Source organism: Mustelus asterias, chromosome 15 (assembly GCF_964213995.1).
Source record: "Mustelus asterias chromosome 15, sMusAst1.hap1.1, whole genome shotgun sequence".
Taxonomy (NCBI): Eukaryota; Metazoa; Chordata; class Chondrichthyes; order Carcharhiniformes; family Triakidae; genus Mustelus; species Mustelus asterias.
In genome coordinates this window covers 40,070,574-40,085,710 of record NC_135815.1, presented here as the reverse complement: position 1 = coordinate 40,085,710, position 15,137 = coordinate 40,070,574, and the positions used below count along the sequence as shown (strand labels likewise).

The window sequence follows — 15,137 nt, the reverse complement described above, 5'->3', positions numbered from 1 at the left end:
TGTTGGGCATCAAATGTACAGCCATCTGATTTTGCACTCCTTTTGGTTTGAATCTAGCTCTCTATTGACTTTATAGCTTCTTTAGTTGCAGATATATGCTGAATACATCAATCCAAGAAATAAAAACTCAAAAAAAAACATGCTTTTAGTGGTGTTAAGCCTGAACACAAGAAGCAGTTAAATGAAGGGGAAGTTAGGAATGTGGAAGGAATGCTTACATGTAGGCAGAGAGAGTGGGGAATTTCTTCTTATCAGCATATTGAATATTAGAACCAGAACTGAAAGCAAGAATACTTTCTGATTAAATGTGTCCTTTTGGGTTCTTTCTCAGTAACCAGAAATAATTAAGATAAATGTGAAAGGGATACAGAACAATGAATCAAGTGAAGTACAGTTCAGATACATGCAAACACACAAAACCTGGCTTGTGATATCAGTCCGAAACATAAAATCCATGTTAGTCAGCTGAAATAGATTTCTAAATCACCTGTTCAATGAGAGTGATTGCTTTAAAGAATTAGAATCACAGATAACACATGGGCATTTAACAATGAGTGAGCAATTCATTTCCAGGGTAGACTGCCACCTTCGATGTCAATAGCAGAATTGAGAAAATTCCCAGCTTGGTCCACCCCGCCCTCAAATACAGGATTTTTCCTTCCCAGTGGGGAAGTGGCACGGGTGCAGGCTGCAATCAGGCCAGCTGACCTTGGAAAAAGTCCGGAGGCAGCCACAGGAGCTGTCAGGTGCAGAGGCAGGCTGTTTAAAAGGCCCAACTCTGTGCCTTGGGACTTTGTCGCAGTTATAATGAAACGAGAAAGACCCTTCAGCCCTCAGCTCCCCCCCACCCATACTCTCTCTATTCATGCCAGCTCATGTTCTCCACACAACCCCATGGCCCCTTATATCCTCCACTTTGAGGTATGCCACTTACATGCCCATTCACTCACTTAGCACCATAAACAACCAATGAATGCTATAGGTGACGATTGGATGTGCAAAACAACCTTTTACAAAGTCATTAATACTTTCCACTTCCTTAAAAAAAGCTCCTTTCTGCTACAGGCCAATATAAGTATCAACCAACAAGACCATTAAAAGTATCAATAGCAGAACTCCTAGCACCTGAAACCTCTATCTTGTGCAAACATTGTGCAACTGACAACATAAATCAAAAGGCCAGAGCTGTCAAATAAGCAACGTACTCCACAGGGTTCTGGTGTTCCAGTACTTAAATGGACTTTGGGGTTCTCAGCCAGTACTATGACATCTCAGCTCCAGGGAAAACACTGCTTGATTGACACACCTGACTCTCTGATCTATGCTGTCAATTGCACAATGCTTATTTCCACTGGTTTCAACTGCTTGCCATTTATACTTTACAGGGTCTGGTGATTGACACTTACATTTGCTGTAGTATAAAGGAGTTTTTTTTAAAGTGGAAAGTTATCAATGAATGATATTGTTTTAAAGTTTTTTTTTAACCAATCTTTGGGTTAATTGGTTCTATACAGTGCATATTAGGTTAATCGGCGTGTAAGGGCCATACCTTGGCATGGGGACCATGACGGATCATTAGAAGTGGACGGAGGGCAAACCTTGGCATGGGGCATGAAAAGGACCTTTTGAATTTACCATTCGAAAGGTCCTCTCATGCAGACTATGGTTCACCACACCTCGAAGTGCGATGAACCATGACTCTTTGTAAAGCTGGCCCAAATCCACAAAAATTGCAGAGAACGAGCCTATCCCCATGACAGAACCAACCAGGTCGGGAGTGTAGGGTATGGGTTCATGACCCAAACCAGTCCATAAATTTAAAAGGCACTGTTGAAAATTGAAAGCCCGGGAATGGAGTTGAGAATCCTGGAATCAGGTACCCACCCCTAACGTTTTTACAGGTCTGCCGAAACCTTCCACCAAATTGGTGAAAATCAGCTCTGTCTGTCAGGTGGTTCCTTGGCTCTGTTGCCCTAACTCTGAAACTCCTGACCGTATCTACTTTCTCTCTCATCCCCTCCTGTTCCATCTCCAAGCTCATTCTATCTGTGACACCTGGGGCACTATTTTACCATTTTGATTCTAAGTGCTGGGAGGAATTGAAACTGGGAGTGTTTCAGATCTGACCTTTCGACCCGTTCTCAGGGCCCCCAAACGCACTCTGCCTGCAAGAATGTCAGAGATTCGGAATCGCACTGCACAGGCCTGTGGGCGGGGCTTAACGCCCCCAAAACCCTGCAGCTCTGATCAGTGCCTCCAACTGCGCATGTGCAGAGAAAAAAGATAGAATGCTGCTCCCCTGCCATATCGCTCCCAGGCTGGATAATGCCTCCCCTTGACACCCACATTGCCCCACCCCCGCAACATTACTGACCCCCTTATCACTCCCCCCCCCCCCCACCACCCAGACCGATCGCAGGCCTTTCCCCCCTTCCCTCCCACAGATCTCAGGCAAAGTGACTGTGGACCCCCCTTCCCCACCACTGATCTAAGGCAAAGTGGCAGTGGACGCCCCTTCCCCTCGACTGATCTCAGGCAGAGTGGCAGCAGACCCCCCCCCACCGATCTCAAGCAGAGAGCCGTCAGATGCTTGGCACCTACCTCCTCACTAGCTGGAGCCAAATTGGACTTCTATGGAGCATGTCTGTTTTACGCCGATTCTGGATGGGCGAACACGGTGGTAAAGGAATAAGTGCCAGTAAGGTTGGGCGTGCAGCTCATTAAGTCAATCTAAATGCATCGCGCTACTCGCCTCACGCCCGACTTTACCGCGTTTTTGCATCTGAAAATGGGAGCAATGCGATGGTAAAATCGGGCCCCTGGAGTATTGTGTGCAGTTTTGGTGTCCTTATCTGAGGAAGGATGTTCTTGCTATAGAGGGAGTGCAGTGAAGGTTTACCAGGCTAATTGCTGGGATGGCAGTACTGTCATATGAGGAGAGTCTAAGTCGGTTAGGATTATGTTAATTGGAGTTTAGAAGAGTGAGAGGAGATTTCATAGAAACTTATTAGTAGATTCAGAAAGAATGTTCTCAATGTTGGGGGAGTCCAGAACGAGGAGTCATTGTTTGAGGATAAGGGGTAAACCTTTTAGGACTGAGGTGAGGAGAAATTTCTTCACCCAGAGTGTGATGAATTTGTGGAATTCACTACCATAGAAAGTAGTTGAGGCCAAAACATGTGATTTTAAGAAGGAATTAGATATAACTCTTGGGGCTAAAGGGATCAAGGGATATTGGGGGGAAAAGCGGAATCAGGGTATTAAATTTGATGATCTGCCATGATCATAATGAATGGCGGAGCAGGCTTGAAGGGCCAAATGGCCTACTCCTGCTTCTATTTTCTATGCATGTTTCTATGTATGGCACTCACCTCTTACTTTCTTGACCTAATTTATCAATGCCTGAAAATTAAAATTCTCATCCTAGTGTTCAATTTCTCCAAGGTTTTGCCCTTCCCTACCTCTGTAACTTTCTTCCGCTCCCAAAAATATTCCCAAGTTTCTTGTTTCTCTGACTTCCTTCATCCTCCCTTTACCCTACCATCAGGATTCCTTTCCTAAATTCTTGCGCCTCTGCCTCACTTTATAGATGACCCTCCCTTAAAAACCCACCGCTTGCTTTTCTCATTTCTTTCTTTACCTTGGCATCCAATTTTAGATATGCCTCTGTGAAATGCTCTTCAATGTTCCTTCCATATTACAAAGGTGTATACACACAAACATCAGCTTGAATGGTAAATAGATTATCGAGATTCCAACATAAACCAGCTACTGCGCCAAATTGTGCAAAGGCGCTAATTATCATGGATATCGGCTCGCAGTGCCTCTGTAATCATATTACTTTGTTCAGCTTAGCCATGTAATGCTGCTCTAAGGTACAAACATGGAGTGTGGGGATGCAGGACAATTATCTGCACAAAATTAAGTTCCTGACCTAGCAAAATCTGTAGAGAAATCGCCATCAAGCTGCTTTCAAATTGGCTCTGGATAGTGTGTGACCTGAGGCATACTTCTCAGCTGTCATGTTTTAATCAAGATGTCAAACCCTAAGCATTACTTCTAAGAAAAACAGCAGTCGTGTACAAGAGATCCAAGCTTGCAAAATCAATTGATGTTTCTTTCTTTATCTGGCAAGCTAAGGAGAAGGAACGTATTCCTGCAACGAGTGCCGAGACAAATTAAATTCTTTGAACAGATTGCAGGTTTAATTCTGTCAAGGAGGACTGTTTAGTCTCTCACTCTGCAGAGCTCCAGAATGTCATGCTGCAGCTACTTTTCCCACAGGTATTCGTTATTTCAAGAACAGTCAAAATCCACAAAATGTACAACAAAGTAAGCAAATTGTTGTCTGCCTTAACTATTTAACTACTAAATAAGTGCATGATCCCTGATCAATAAGAGTGGTTAAAATGTAATTCACCAAACTGGAGTTAATGCTTTGTCTCTAAAATGTTCTTCTTTAATTCCAATTCCAATTTCATTTCAATAATAACAACATCTGTCATGTCACTTATGTGAGACACAGCTGTTAAAGTTTGTAAATAATCCTGCTTTCTTCAATCTACCATACTCAAATAAAGACAAAGAACAGAATTCTCACCTTCACATGGTGGTAAGTATGGATGTGGGTGGGCACGAAATTTCTGTTTACCTTATCTTGCCTCCCCCCTCCCCGATTGGAGCTGGAAGATTACCCACCCATGAACGGTGGATAGCCAATCTATGCAATCTTTGGCTGCCTGGAATTTTCAGTTGGCTTGGGCCCCAGGCTTTAGGAACTAGGCAACCCAGTTAGAAGTGGTCTGGGCTCCCAGTAGCACCTTGGGAGGGGGGGGCGAGAGCTCCAGGCAGATTTTAAGGCCCTCCCCACCAGCCTGACCACAGCTACTTCCCCCTCTACAATGGTGGCCCAGCAGCTGAGGTTATTTTTTATTTTTATTTAAAAGTTTCATGGAGGGGGGAGGTGCTCGCTTTTTCTCTCTCGTACACGAATTGCAGGCTCGGGTTCCTTCCAAGCTGGAGGGCCAACACAGCAGGCCTTTCAGCTTCGAGGGCCTGGCCACCATTGTAATTAGACAGTAAGTCTGCCCTCTAGCTACCAATTGGCCAATTTGGGGAAAATCATGGCCAGGTGACTGTGTCCCACACAAACCGTTTTCCGACCTGAAATCCTGTCCCAGGGAATCCCTCAATAAGCTTTTAAATATTCACTCAGCTGTACCTCAGAATTATGGAGAAGGTGAACACTCAGGAAATTTGAAATCCTTTCCAGTATATTACACATTCTCTCCAATTACTTTAACCCTCTCTTTCTTTGGTCATATGTTTTAAGGCATAATAACAGTCCTCATCAAGATAATTGAAAAAGGCAGTCAAGTTCGATCCTGAGAGCATGAAAGTTGAGGAAATTATATACATGGGTAGAGAAGTCTCTATTGACAAAGGATACTGTTTGGTTTTTACAAAAACAATGGTCATAATCACAGATGTGATCCCCAAAGTACGAGTACAACGTCAAGGAAATTTGGCATGTCAGCTACGACTCTCACCACCTTTTGCAGATGCACCATAGAAAGCATTCTTTCTGGTTGCATCACAGCTTGGCATGGCTCCTGCCCTGCCCAAGACTGCAAGAAACTACAAAAGGTCATGAATGTAGCCCAATCCATCAAGCAAACCAGCCTCTCATCCCTTGACTCTGTCTACACTTCCCACTACCTCGGCAAAGCAGCCAGCATAATTAAGGACCCCACGCATCCCAGACATTACCTCTTCCACTTTCTTCCATCGGGAAAAAGATACAAAAGTCTGAGGTCACGTACCAACCAACTCAAGAACAGCTTCTTCCCTGCTGCCATCAGACTTTTGAACGGACCTACCTTCTTGCGTTAAGTTGATCTTTCTCTACACCCTAGCTATGACTGTAACACTACATTCTGCACTCTCTTGCTTCCTTCTCTATGAACGGTATGCTTGGTCTATATAGCACGCAAGAAACAATACTTTTCACTGTATGTTAATACATGTGACAATAATAAATCAAATCAAAATCAATACAATGTAATAATGATGGATTGGTCACTGTCAATCAATAGCTTGGTCCAAAGTCTAATACAACTCTGCATCAATGAATATTTGCACCACCATGCATTCCACATTTCATCATATAAATAATATGAATAGATCAACTTACAGTGGAAAATTAATCAGGGAAACACTACATGCTCATCCTTAATCGTCAGCAGTTTGGGATTGCACAATGCTAGAAGAATTATCCCAATATTTAAAAAAAAACGGATGGAATTTAAATCAGGAGATGCAGGTCCTGCTGACCAACCTGGAAGTCATCAATATGCCCAAATGGGAAGAGAAGGGATGCATTAGCCCTATCCAATGACAGGGCTGTTCTGCATCCGAGGGTGGTGAGCCCCCGTAGAACGACGATCCCGTCACTCAGGGCACTTTTTCCCTCCCCCCACCAAGGTGGGTGCAGCCTGCTTGAGAATTTCCCAACTCTATGCACCCGCCTTGGGAGTAAATATCCAGACCATTGTCTCCAGTTCTCCAGCTAAATGAGCCCTGGTGGCATTTTACTGCCTCTACTCTGGCCTTATTTAATATGCACATTGCAAATCCTTTAAACTACCAGGAGATTGTCACAGTAACTTCATTGCAGTGTTAATGCAAGCCTACATGCGACATTAACAAAAAGTAAAAAAAATTGAGATGATCTAGAAATTATTTCTAACCCTCAGAGGTTCAGTTAGCTGACATTTAAAAAAATGTAATTCCCCAAAACTAACAGTTATACCTCAAAACATGGTGCATGAAATCAGAAATTTTTGCCACACCATGCCCCCTCCAGCTTCAACATATTGCGTTAAATTCTGTCCAAGTTTGTAACAATTAGAGGACAAATTCTTCTCTTCGTAGCCCCTCAATTAACTTCCACTTATTCAAAAATAAGAGCCCGAGGGGTATTACCCCAGACCTCCTAGTGGGGTCGGGCCAACAGCCAGTAGGGAGCTGTTGTAAACCCCGCTGGAGTGAACAACTCTTGGCGGGGGTTTGGGGTGGTGGGTGTGATTTCCAGCACGGAGCTGACAACTCCGCAAATCCGGCGGCCGGAGATGCGCGGAGGCCGTGGCGCCCAGCGGGGAGACCAATAAATGGCCTCCGCTTATATTTCCCGGCCCATTGCTCTGCTCTAGCAATGCAACGGGCTGGGAGAATCCCCCTCAGGCTCCCTCACTTAAGAAAAGAGCCTCAACGTGAACATATGAATAAGAAGGAGTAGGGAATTTGGCCCGTCAAGCCTGCTCTGCCATTTAATAAGATCATGGCTGATCTGACAGTAACCCCAAATCTGTTTCCTGCCTACATCCAATAACCTATCACTCCCTCTTATACCAAGAATCTATCAGCTTTTGATAGTACTTTGTGATGGTTTTTTAAAAAAAAATCTCAACATATGGCAACTCAAATTTGTGTGAAATAATTAAAATTTGAAGGACAGTAGAAAAACATAAGTCAAGTGGGGCGAAGTATTTAAAAGAAAAATCAACATTGAGATGTCCTTTATAAAGAAAAAGCTGAGAGACAATTCGTTAAATTCCTTTTAGGTTTCTCCGACCTTTGATTCTGCCACCTTTTCCGGAGAACAATATAACTGAAAGCAATTCCACCGTCACACAAATAATCCATGGGTAGCTTGGTGTACGTGGAATAAAATGTAATGCTCAGAATACTCACTCTGTGCAAATTTTATTCTGTTTATAAAATTTGTGTCTTGCTGCGAATAACCGTGAAATGTATTTCGCCATTTCCATATCGTCCTAAGGAAGAGTAAAAAGAAATTCACATGTACATATACTGTATAATACCTGTAATAATAGATTTAATAACTGAAATGGTGAACATATTAGTACTTTTCATCATAAGTTTTTAGTGTATACATTACTGCAACAATCATAGTGAGCTGTTAGACAGGGTGGTATTGCACACTCTTAGTGTTTGCATTTATCTCTTCACAATTCAGGGACAAGGAACTTTTACAGTCTACCACCAAAAATCTGTCCTTAGAACAACTCTTCTTCCCTCTCTCAGCAGGGATTTTGGCCAACCAACTTTTAAATTACTTCCTGGACAGACTTGGGAATCCACAGGTACCCTGCCTTCCCGCTGCTATATCACTGCTTCCAAGTAAAGTCAGGGGGGAGGTGAGATGGAAGGGGCTTTATGAATCTCGTTGCTGGCCATGCTGGATGGAGATGATGTTGAAATAGCCACCTCTCCCACTCTGTGTGCCCCCCCCCCCCCCCCCGCTGCCCCAGAAGGAAATTTCAGCCCTTAAGGCGCTGTAACACACCTTATAGATACAGCACATAATCCTTCACAGGGCAGGTGTATTGGCCCCGGGTACCCACAAATGGCTGTTGAAAGCTATGCTCAAGATAGAGCCAGTGTTAATGGATTCTTGGATAAGGATGGAATTTTACCGTCCCACATGTCACAGGTATTGTCGCGGGCGGGAGATGGAAAATGCAATGGTCTGTTGACCTTAGGCGGGATTGTTTGGCCTTGGGGTGGGCTGGGCCAGAAAATCCCACCCTCAGTCTTCTATTTCTTCAGCGTTGCGTACGGGAATGAAAAACGCCAAAGCAGCATTTTCACTTCAAATATTCAACTCCTCACATATCCAAGCTCGACTCAAACTTTTTTCACCCCATCCTGAAGCCAAAAGTAGTATTTTCTAACTTTACAATTTTGGAATCAAAAACAAAATATATTCCAAAGAACACAATGAGAATAACGTTATATTGTACCCGTCAGTGCAGCAAACACTATAATCTGTAATGTATATTATTGTAAAATAAAAACCATTGAGGTGTCGAATTAGAGAGTGATGTGATGTTCTGTCAGAGGTGCAGCCATATTTTCACAAGAACTAATAGCGATACAAAGTAACCCAAATATATTGCCTAACAACATGTTAAATCACAGATGCTGCCTTCTTAACATCATTGCATAAAGTAACATCAGGCACATCAGTAATACAACCAGCTATTTTTTTTTAAAAGCTTTCCTCATTAAAAAGGAATTTTGAAAACCTATAATTGGAAGAGGTAAAAGAAGATTAACCAATGTAATGGATTCTTCAAGAGGAGATACAAGATAACTTGGGTTATTTGAAATTACATTGATCTGCTATGCTGCCCATTCAAACCCATCTTGATGGATCAGCTTGGTTATTGTGATTTAAAGGAAGAAAGGCTCCCCAATGAAAGCTATTCTAACTTGCTATTTGAGACCTCAGAATCAGACATATTATCAGGTTAAATACATAAACCCTTCTCCTGTAATCTAGCACTTACCAAGCATTAAAAGGGCTAAATGCTGAATTTTGTGTTGGTGTGACTTTTTGGAACAAAGAGTGAAAAGCAGCCATATTTAATTTTTAATACAAAAAAACTGAAAATGCTGGAAAATCTCAGCAGGTCTGACAGCATCTGTGGGGAGAGAAAAGAGCCAACGTTGCGAGTCTAGATGACCCTTTGTCAGAGTAGCAGCTTCAGTCATGATAAGTTAACGTCCTACTGCAATCTCTATGCAACTAATTATCATGTTTTGCGAGCTCTCAGCTTTTTTAAAGCTGTTTTATATGTTGTCAAGTACATTGCTGAAAGCAATGCAGCTTTGCCAGACCAGAGTTGTTCTGCCAGCTCTATATTGGCCAGGGACAAATGATGTTTCACTCTGCACATAAATGGAATTGGCCTCGCGTGGGTACAAAAGCCTATAGTTTCAAATTGTCTGTGTTTTAATGCCAGCGTTAACATGTTTAGAACGAGTGGATGAAAATAATACAGATTAGAAAATCTAGACTAAACTGTGTTTCATAATTGGTCTCAATGGGCACTCATATGTTAGGTAAACAAGTTTATATGCACTAACTGGCTATCATCTGATGTTTCTATGAGTGTTACAGACATTTCAATTCTTCTCGAGTTGTAAAAGGTTTGTCTTTCTTTTGGATGCCATACTTATAATTGTCACCCTCTAGAACAGCCTGTTTAAACAGCCTTTAAACGGCAGCATAGTGGCACAGTGATTAGCACTGCTGCCTCACAGCGCCAGGGACCCTGGTTCGATTCCTGGCTTGGGTCACTGTCTGTATGGAGTCTGCACATTCTACCCGTGTCTGTGTGGTTTCCTCCAGGTGCTCCGGTTTCCTCCCACTGTCCGAAAGATGTGCTGGTTAGATGCATTGGCCAAGCTAAATTCTCCCTCAGTGTACCCGAACAAGCGCTCGTGATGACTAGGGGATTTTCACAGTAATTTCATTGCAGTGTTATTGTAAGCCTACTTGTGACACTAATAAATCAACTTAAAAAAAAACTTTTCTTGTCCCATTGGCAACTGATTTAAAGCTTTCTCTTCGACTTTTTAAAAATTGCCTTCCTGCAAAACAGCCATTAGTAATGTCCAATCATAATGCAGCACTAATAATGGCAAGCCAATTTGTTAGCCAGACCACGCAATGAAAGTTCAGCTGCTTCCCTGATGTAAACTTTCATCAGAAAAGCAATAAATGTACAATCTCTTGTTTTATAAATAGTGATAGGCCAGACCCTGAGACACATTTGGTGATACAAATACACAGAGTTAATTAATATCTTAGATCATAGAATCCCTGCAGTACAGAAAAGGAGTAAGAGTAATGGCATTTGCTACCAAATAAACCTGTTGGACTTTAACCTGGTGTTGTTAAAACTCTTACTGTGTTTACCCCAGTCCAATGCCGGCATCTCCACATCATGACTACCATCGGTACAGAAGGAGGCCATTTAGTCCATTGAGCCCACACTGACAAAAATCCCACCCAGGCCCTATCCCCGTAACCCCATGTATTTGCCCTGCTAATCCCCCTGACACTAAGGGGTAATTTAGCATGGCCAATCAACCTAACCCGCACATCTTTGGAGCGTGAGAGGAAACTGGAGCACCCGGAGGAAATTCACGATATAAATTAATTAAGTGGGGGGGGGGGGGTGGGTGGAGAGAGAAGAGACGGACACATGGGCCTGGGTGGATTGCGGTTTTGGAGAGTCGGTGCAGACTTGATGAGCTGAATGGTCTCCTTCTGCACTGTAGGGATTTTATGGCAGGGAGCCAGCCATCTTTGGAGGGACCAGCAGATGCTATCAGTGGGAAGGGCTGGAAAATCTGCCCGTTGTCTTCAGATCCCACTCCAAAAAAGATACAAAACTTCAAATGGGTACAAGTTAATCCTTGGGTTATCTATAACATGCTTTAAATAAACAAAAAGAAGAACGTTGTCCTGATACTTATATTCTACTGTGAACTTCAGTTATGCAAGCAGTGAAGGAAGGTTTGGATGAGAAAAGCAAAATGAGGACTTGCTGAAAAAAAATTGCAGGTATTTGAAATTTGAAAATGGTGAAACAAGTAGCAACATATTGCAATGAATCGAGCAGACTGGTGCACAAAGAACTATTTGAATCTCGCTTTAGTCTACAGCCTCTAGCATGGCCCTAAGTTAATCAAGCGACCTGTGAGGGAGCACTAACCTCTAATGGTGACTTTCCTCTCACTGTTCAGGTGCAGTCACATTTGCGGGCTGCAGGTGGACTGTACAATCACTTTGAAGAGGCCTTCTGTTTACATTCTCATGTTAGTGTTGTTAAGAAAAGTTAAAGAAAACACACACATCACTTTGAAAGGTACAGAGCTTAAAAAAAAAGGCAGCTCCTGGCAAGGAATGGAGATTTCAAAATATTGTTTCAGATTGAGCAGCGAGAAACAGAGATTTCAGTCAGATATATCACCCTTTAGTATGAGAAAATATCTGGTGTTCTGGAGATTGTTCCATTAATAATAGCATGCAAATGGTAATTATCAATTTAATGAAAGAAGTGGAATGCCAAAAATGGTTGAGGATTAATAATCAGGAATGAAAGCCCAAAACCACACACACACTGCTTGAGAGTGGGCAAGTCACCAAATAGTATCATAGAATAGTATCATTGTGTCATAAAGCAATCCAAAACAAAATTAATTGTAGCCTGGAAAAGTTTGATTTATAAATGAGTGCCAAAACTAGCAAATTGTGTTTGACTAACTTGACTAATTTATTTGATGAAGGAACGGAGAGGGTGCACCTTAAGTTCAGAAATGGAATGTTCCACTGTGATTGCAGTTTTCAATTCCATTTGCAACTCTTCAGATGCTGAAGCAGTCTGTACCTGCATGCAGCAAAACCTGAAAAAACTTCTGGCTTGGATAAGTAATGTACGCACCATACAAGTGTCAGGTCATGACAGGTCACCTCTGCAACAAGAGAGAATCTAACCACCTCCCCTTGATGTTCAACAGCATTACCATCACTAAATCAACAGTCATCAACAACCTGGGGGTCAGCATTGACCTGAAACTTGACTGGCCAGCCATATAAATGCTGTCAGAACAGGTCAGAAGCTAGGTATTCTGAGGAGTGTAACTGGCCTTCTTACTCCCCAAAGCCCTTTCCAACATGTGCAAATCACAATTCAGGACTGTTAAGGAATACTCTCCATTTTCCAGGATGAGTGCAGCTCCAACAATGCCCACGAAGCTCAACCCCGCACAGAACAAAACAACCCACACAACTGACAACCCATCAAACACCTCTAACACTTAGAAGAACAAGGATAGCTGGCAGGTGGGAACACCAGCAACTGCGAGTTCACACATTTGGAAATGCATGGCTATTCTTTCATCATTGCTGAATCAAAACCGTGTAACTCTCTTATCAAACAGCACTGTTATACTTAGAACAAACAGAATTAAGCAGCGGAAGGAGGTAGCTCCCAACAACCTTCTCACAAGCAATTAGTGATGGACAATGTATCAGAGACAGCCACATACCGTGAACAAATAAAAAGCTGGGCAATTCTCTGGCCCCACATACTCATGTGTAGATCACGCTAGGGCAGGACAACTGTGGGGGAAGGACCAGAGCGCGTTTTCTGCTGGGGAGAACCCACTTTGGGATTCTTTCTGCCCCCAAGCACCAACATAATCTGGTTCCCATCCATTTAAATATGCCAGAGGGGATTCTCCAGGCCCTTTAGCTCCAATCTTGAAGGCCCGGGGAATTGGGTATCAGAACAGAATTGGGCTTTGCACAGGGCTCAAATCACAATGCTCCCGGCCGGCCCCAATCGGGTTTCCGTCTGATGCCAACAAATGGGAGGGATTGTCTTAGCCAGCGAGGAGGAGGGGAGAGTGGGGGGAAGGGGGGGGGGGGGGGGGAGGGGGAGGGGTGGTAGGCAGGGGGTAGTGCAGTGTTGTCTGGAGATCTGGGGCCCCCTGATTTCTGAGGCGGCATCTTCAGGTGCCCACTGCAAAAGCAATTCTAAATGTGGGAGAATTCAGGCTCCAAAAAAAATTCTAAGTGTGGTTGAATTACGAACGGAATCATACTGATTCTGGGTGGCACAACGGTTAGTGCTGCTGCCTCACAGCGCCAGGGACCTAATTCTAGCCTTGGGTGACTGTCTGTGTGGAGTTTGCACATTCTCCCTGTGTCTGCATAGGTTTCCTCCCAAGCCCAAAGATGTGCGGGTTAGGTTGTGTGGCCATGTTAAATTGCCCCTTAGTGTGCAAGGATGTGTGGACTATGGGAATTAGCCGGGTAAATACATGAGGTTACGGGGGATAGAGCCAGAGTAAGCTGCTCTGCCGGAGAGTCAGTGCAAAAACAATGGCTGAATGCTCCTTCTGCACTGTAGGGATTCTATGATCCTCCCAGCAGGAATCCCACCAGTCTTCCTGCTGGGAACATCACTGGAGTTTTTGGGAGCATTCCACCCACTATTTTTTGCTGGAAGAACTGGGAAAGGCAATTGAAACTAAATGGTACAATTTTAGTAAGGGTACAAGCACAGAGAGGAACTCAGGAGGAGAAGGGGCCACAGTGGTATTACCACTGGACTAGCAATCCAGAGGCTTTTTATTTTGATATTCATTTAGTATGTCCACATGCACAGCACGGAAGAATAAGGGGTCATTTGGTTTTGTACAGTTTAGCTAGGGAACACTTTTGCAACTGGGTCCTAGGAAAGATGGTAGAGGAATGAGGATTGAGATGATTAATTAGATTTTCTGAAGTAATGCCCTAACCTTGATCAGTTCAATAAGTTCAAAAGAAGGTTTTGCCTTGGATTTCAAAAGGAGGGGAAATTTGAAGAACTTTATAGATGGAGGCAAAACACTTGAATAGCAGAGTGTGCTCAAATTTAATTAAGAGGACAATTTAATAGTTAATGTGATGGCTTCTGTTATTATCTGCAACAGTACAATCTAACAGGCAATTAAATCAATGCAGTTAGGAAATGTGTAAAAAATGTAGCATTACAGTATATGTACAAAGCATTTGCGAGAAGTAAGAATAAAATCACAAAGGATTTGCAGAGAAGGAGTATTATAGACAACTTGCTGAAGATTTATCACAGAGACCATCTCCAATGTACCAATTAGGATAAAAGAACAATTTCTAAATTACTACGAAATCAGAGGTTTAAGTTCCAGCCCACTATACTTACTGTGTGAAATGGAACTGTTTCTTCTTTGCTTATTAGCTCCACATTAATTGAAGACCTGTTGTGCGTAATATTTCCAATTTCATTCCATCTGTAGGTATAAAGGTGCCTAGTATTATTGATCATGTTTACATTTTATTATTTCGAGTCACATTTTGTCAATTCTCTTGGGCTGAGAATCCAAATAAAACACTCGCACAAATCTATTAAATGATTAATTGTAATGAAATGATGGATTCCCTCCAGGAGCAAGGAAGAACTAAAAACCATCACTTAATCTGAAAACTAATTGATTAGAGGGGGGGCGGAATTATACACAAGAAGGTGACTCAGTGTAGGCTGCCCTTGCACATATGTTTCAGTTCCCAGGAAGAATTAACTCACATACCCTTCTACGAGAGTAAGGAGCAACATTGTACAAGGATATCAAGGAAAAGGAAGCAATCATGTCTTTAGGAAGGAGGAGAATGAAGGCTGTTCCACTCAGGAGACAGAGGTGCAACGTCGCCTTAGAACTCAAAAAATTTAATTCAG

The 15,137-nt window shown here is 42.8% G+C and overlaps 1 protein-coding gene across 3 annotated transcripts in view; it reads right to left on the bottom strand.

The window, feature by feature from the left end:
- Window positions 1–15,137, bottom strand: part of LOC144504472 (tyrosine-protein phosphatase non-receptor type 14-like) — a 232,481-nt gene that overhangs the window by 38,166 nt on the left and 179,178 nt on the right. For 2 of the 3 annotated variants that reach the window (XM_078229792.1, XM_078229793.1), the window contains 3 exons: window positions 14,607–14,694; window positions 7,753–7,835; window positions 219–278 (listed from right to left, as the gene is read on the bottom strand). In XM_078229792.1, coding sequence (XP_078085918.1) covers window positions 219–278; window positions 7,753–7,835; window positions 14,607–14,694 — 231 coding nt within the window. The remainder of the gene's footprint in view (window positions 1–218; window positions 279–7,752; window positions 7,836–14,606; window positions 14,695–15,137) is intronic. The other variant, XM_078229794.1, reaches the window with a different exon arrangement.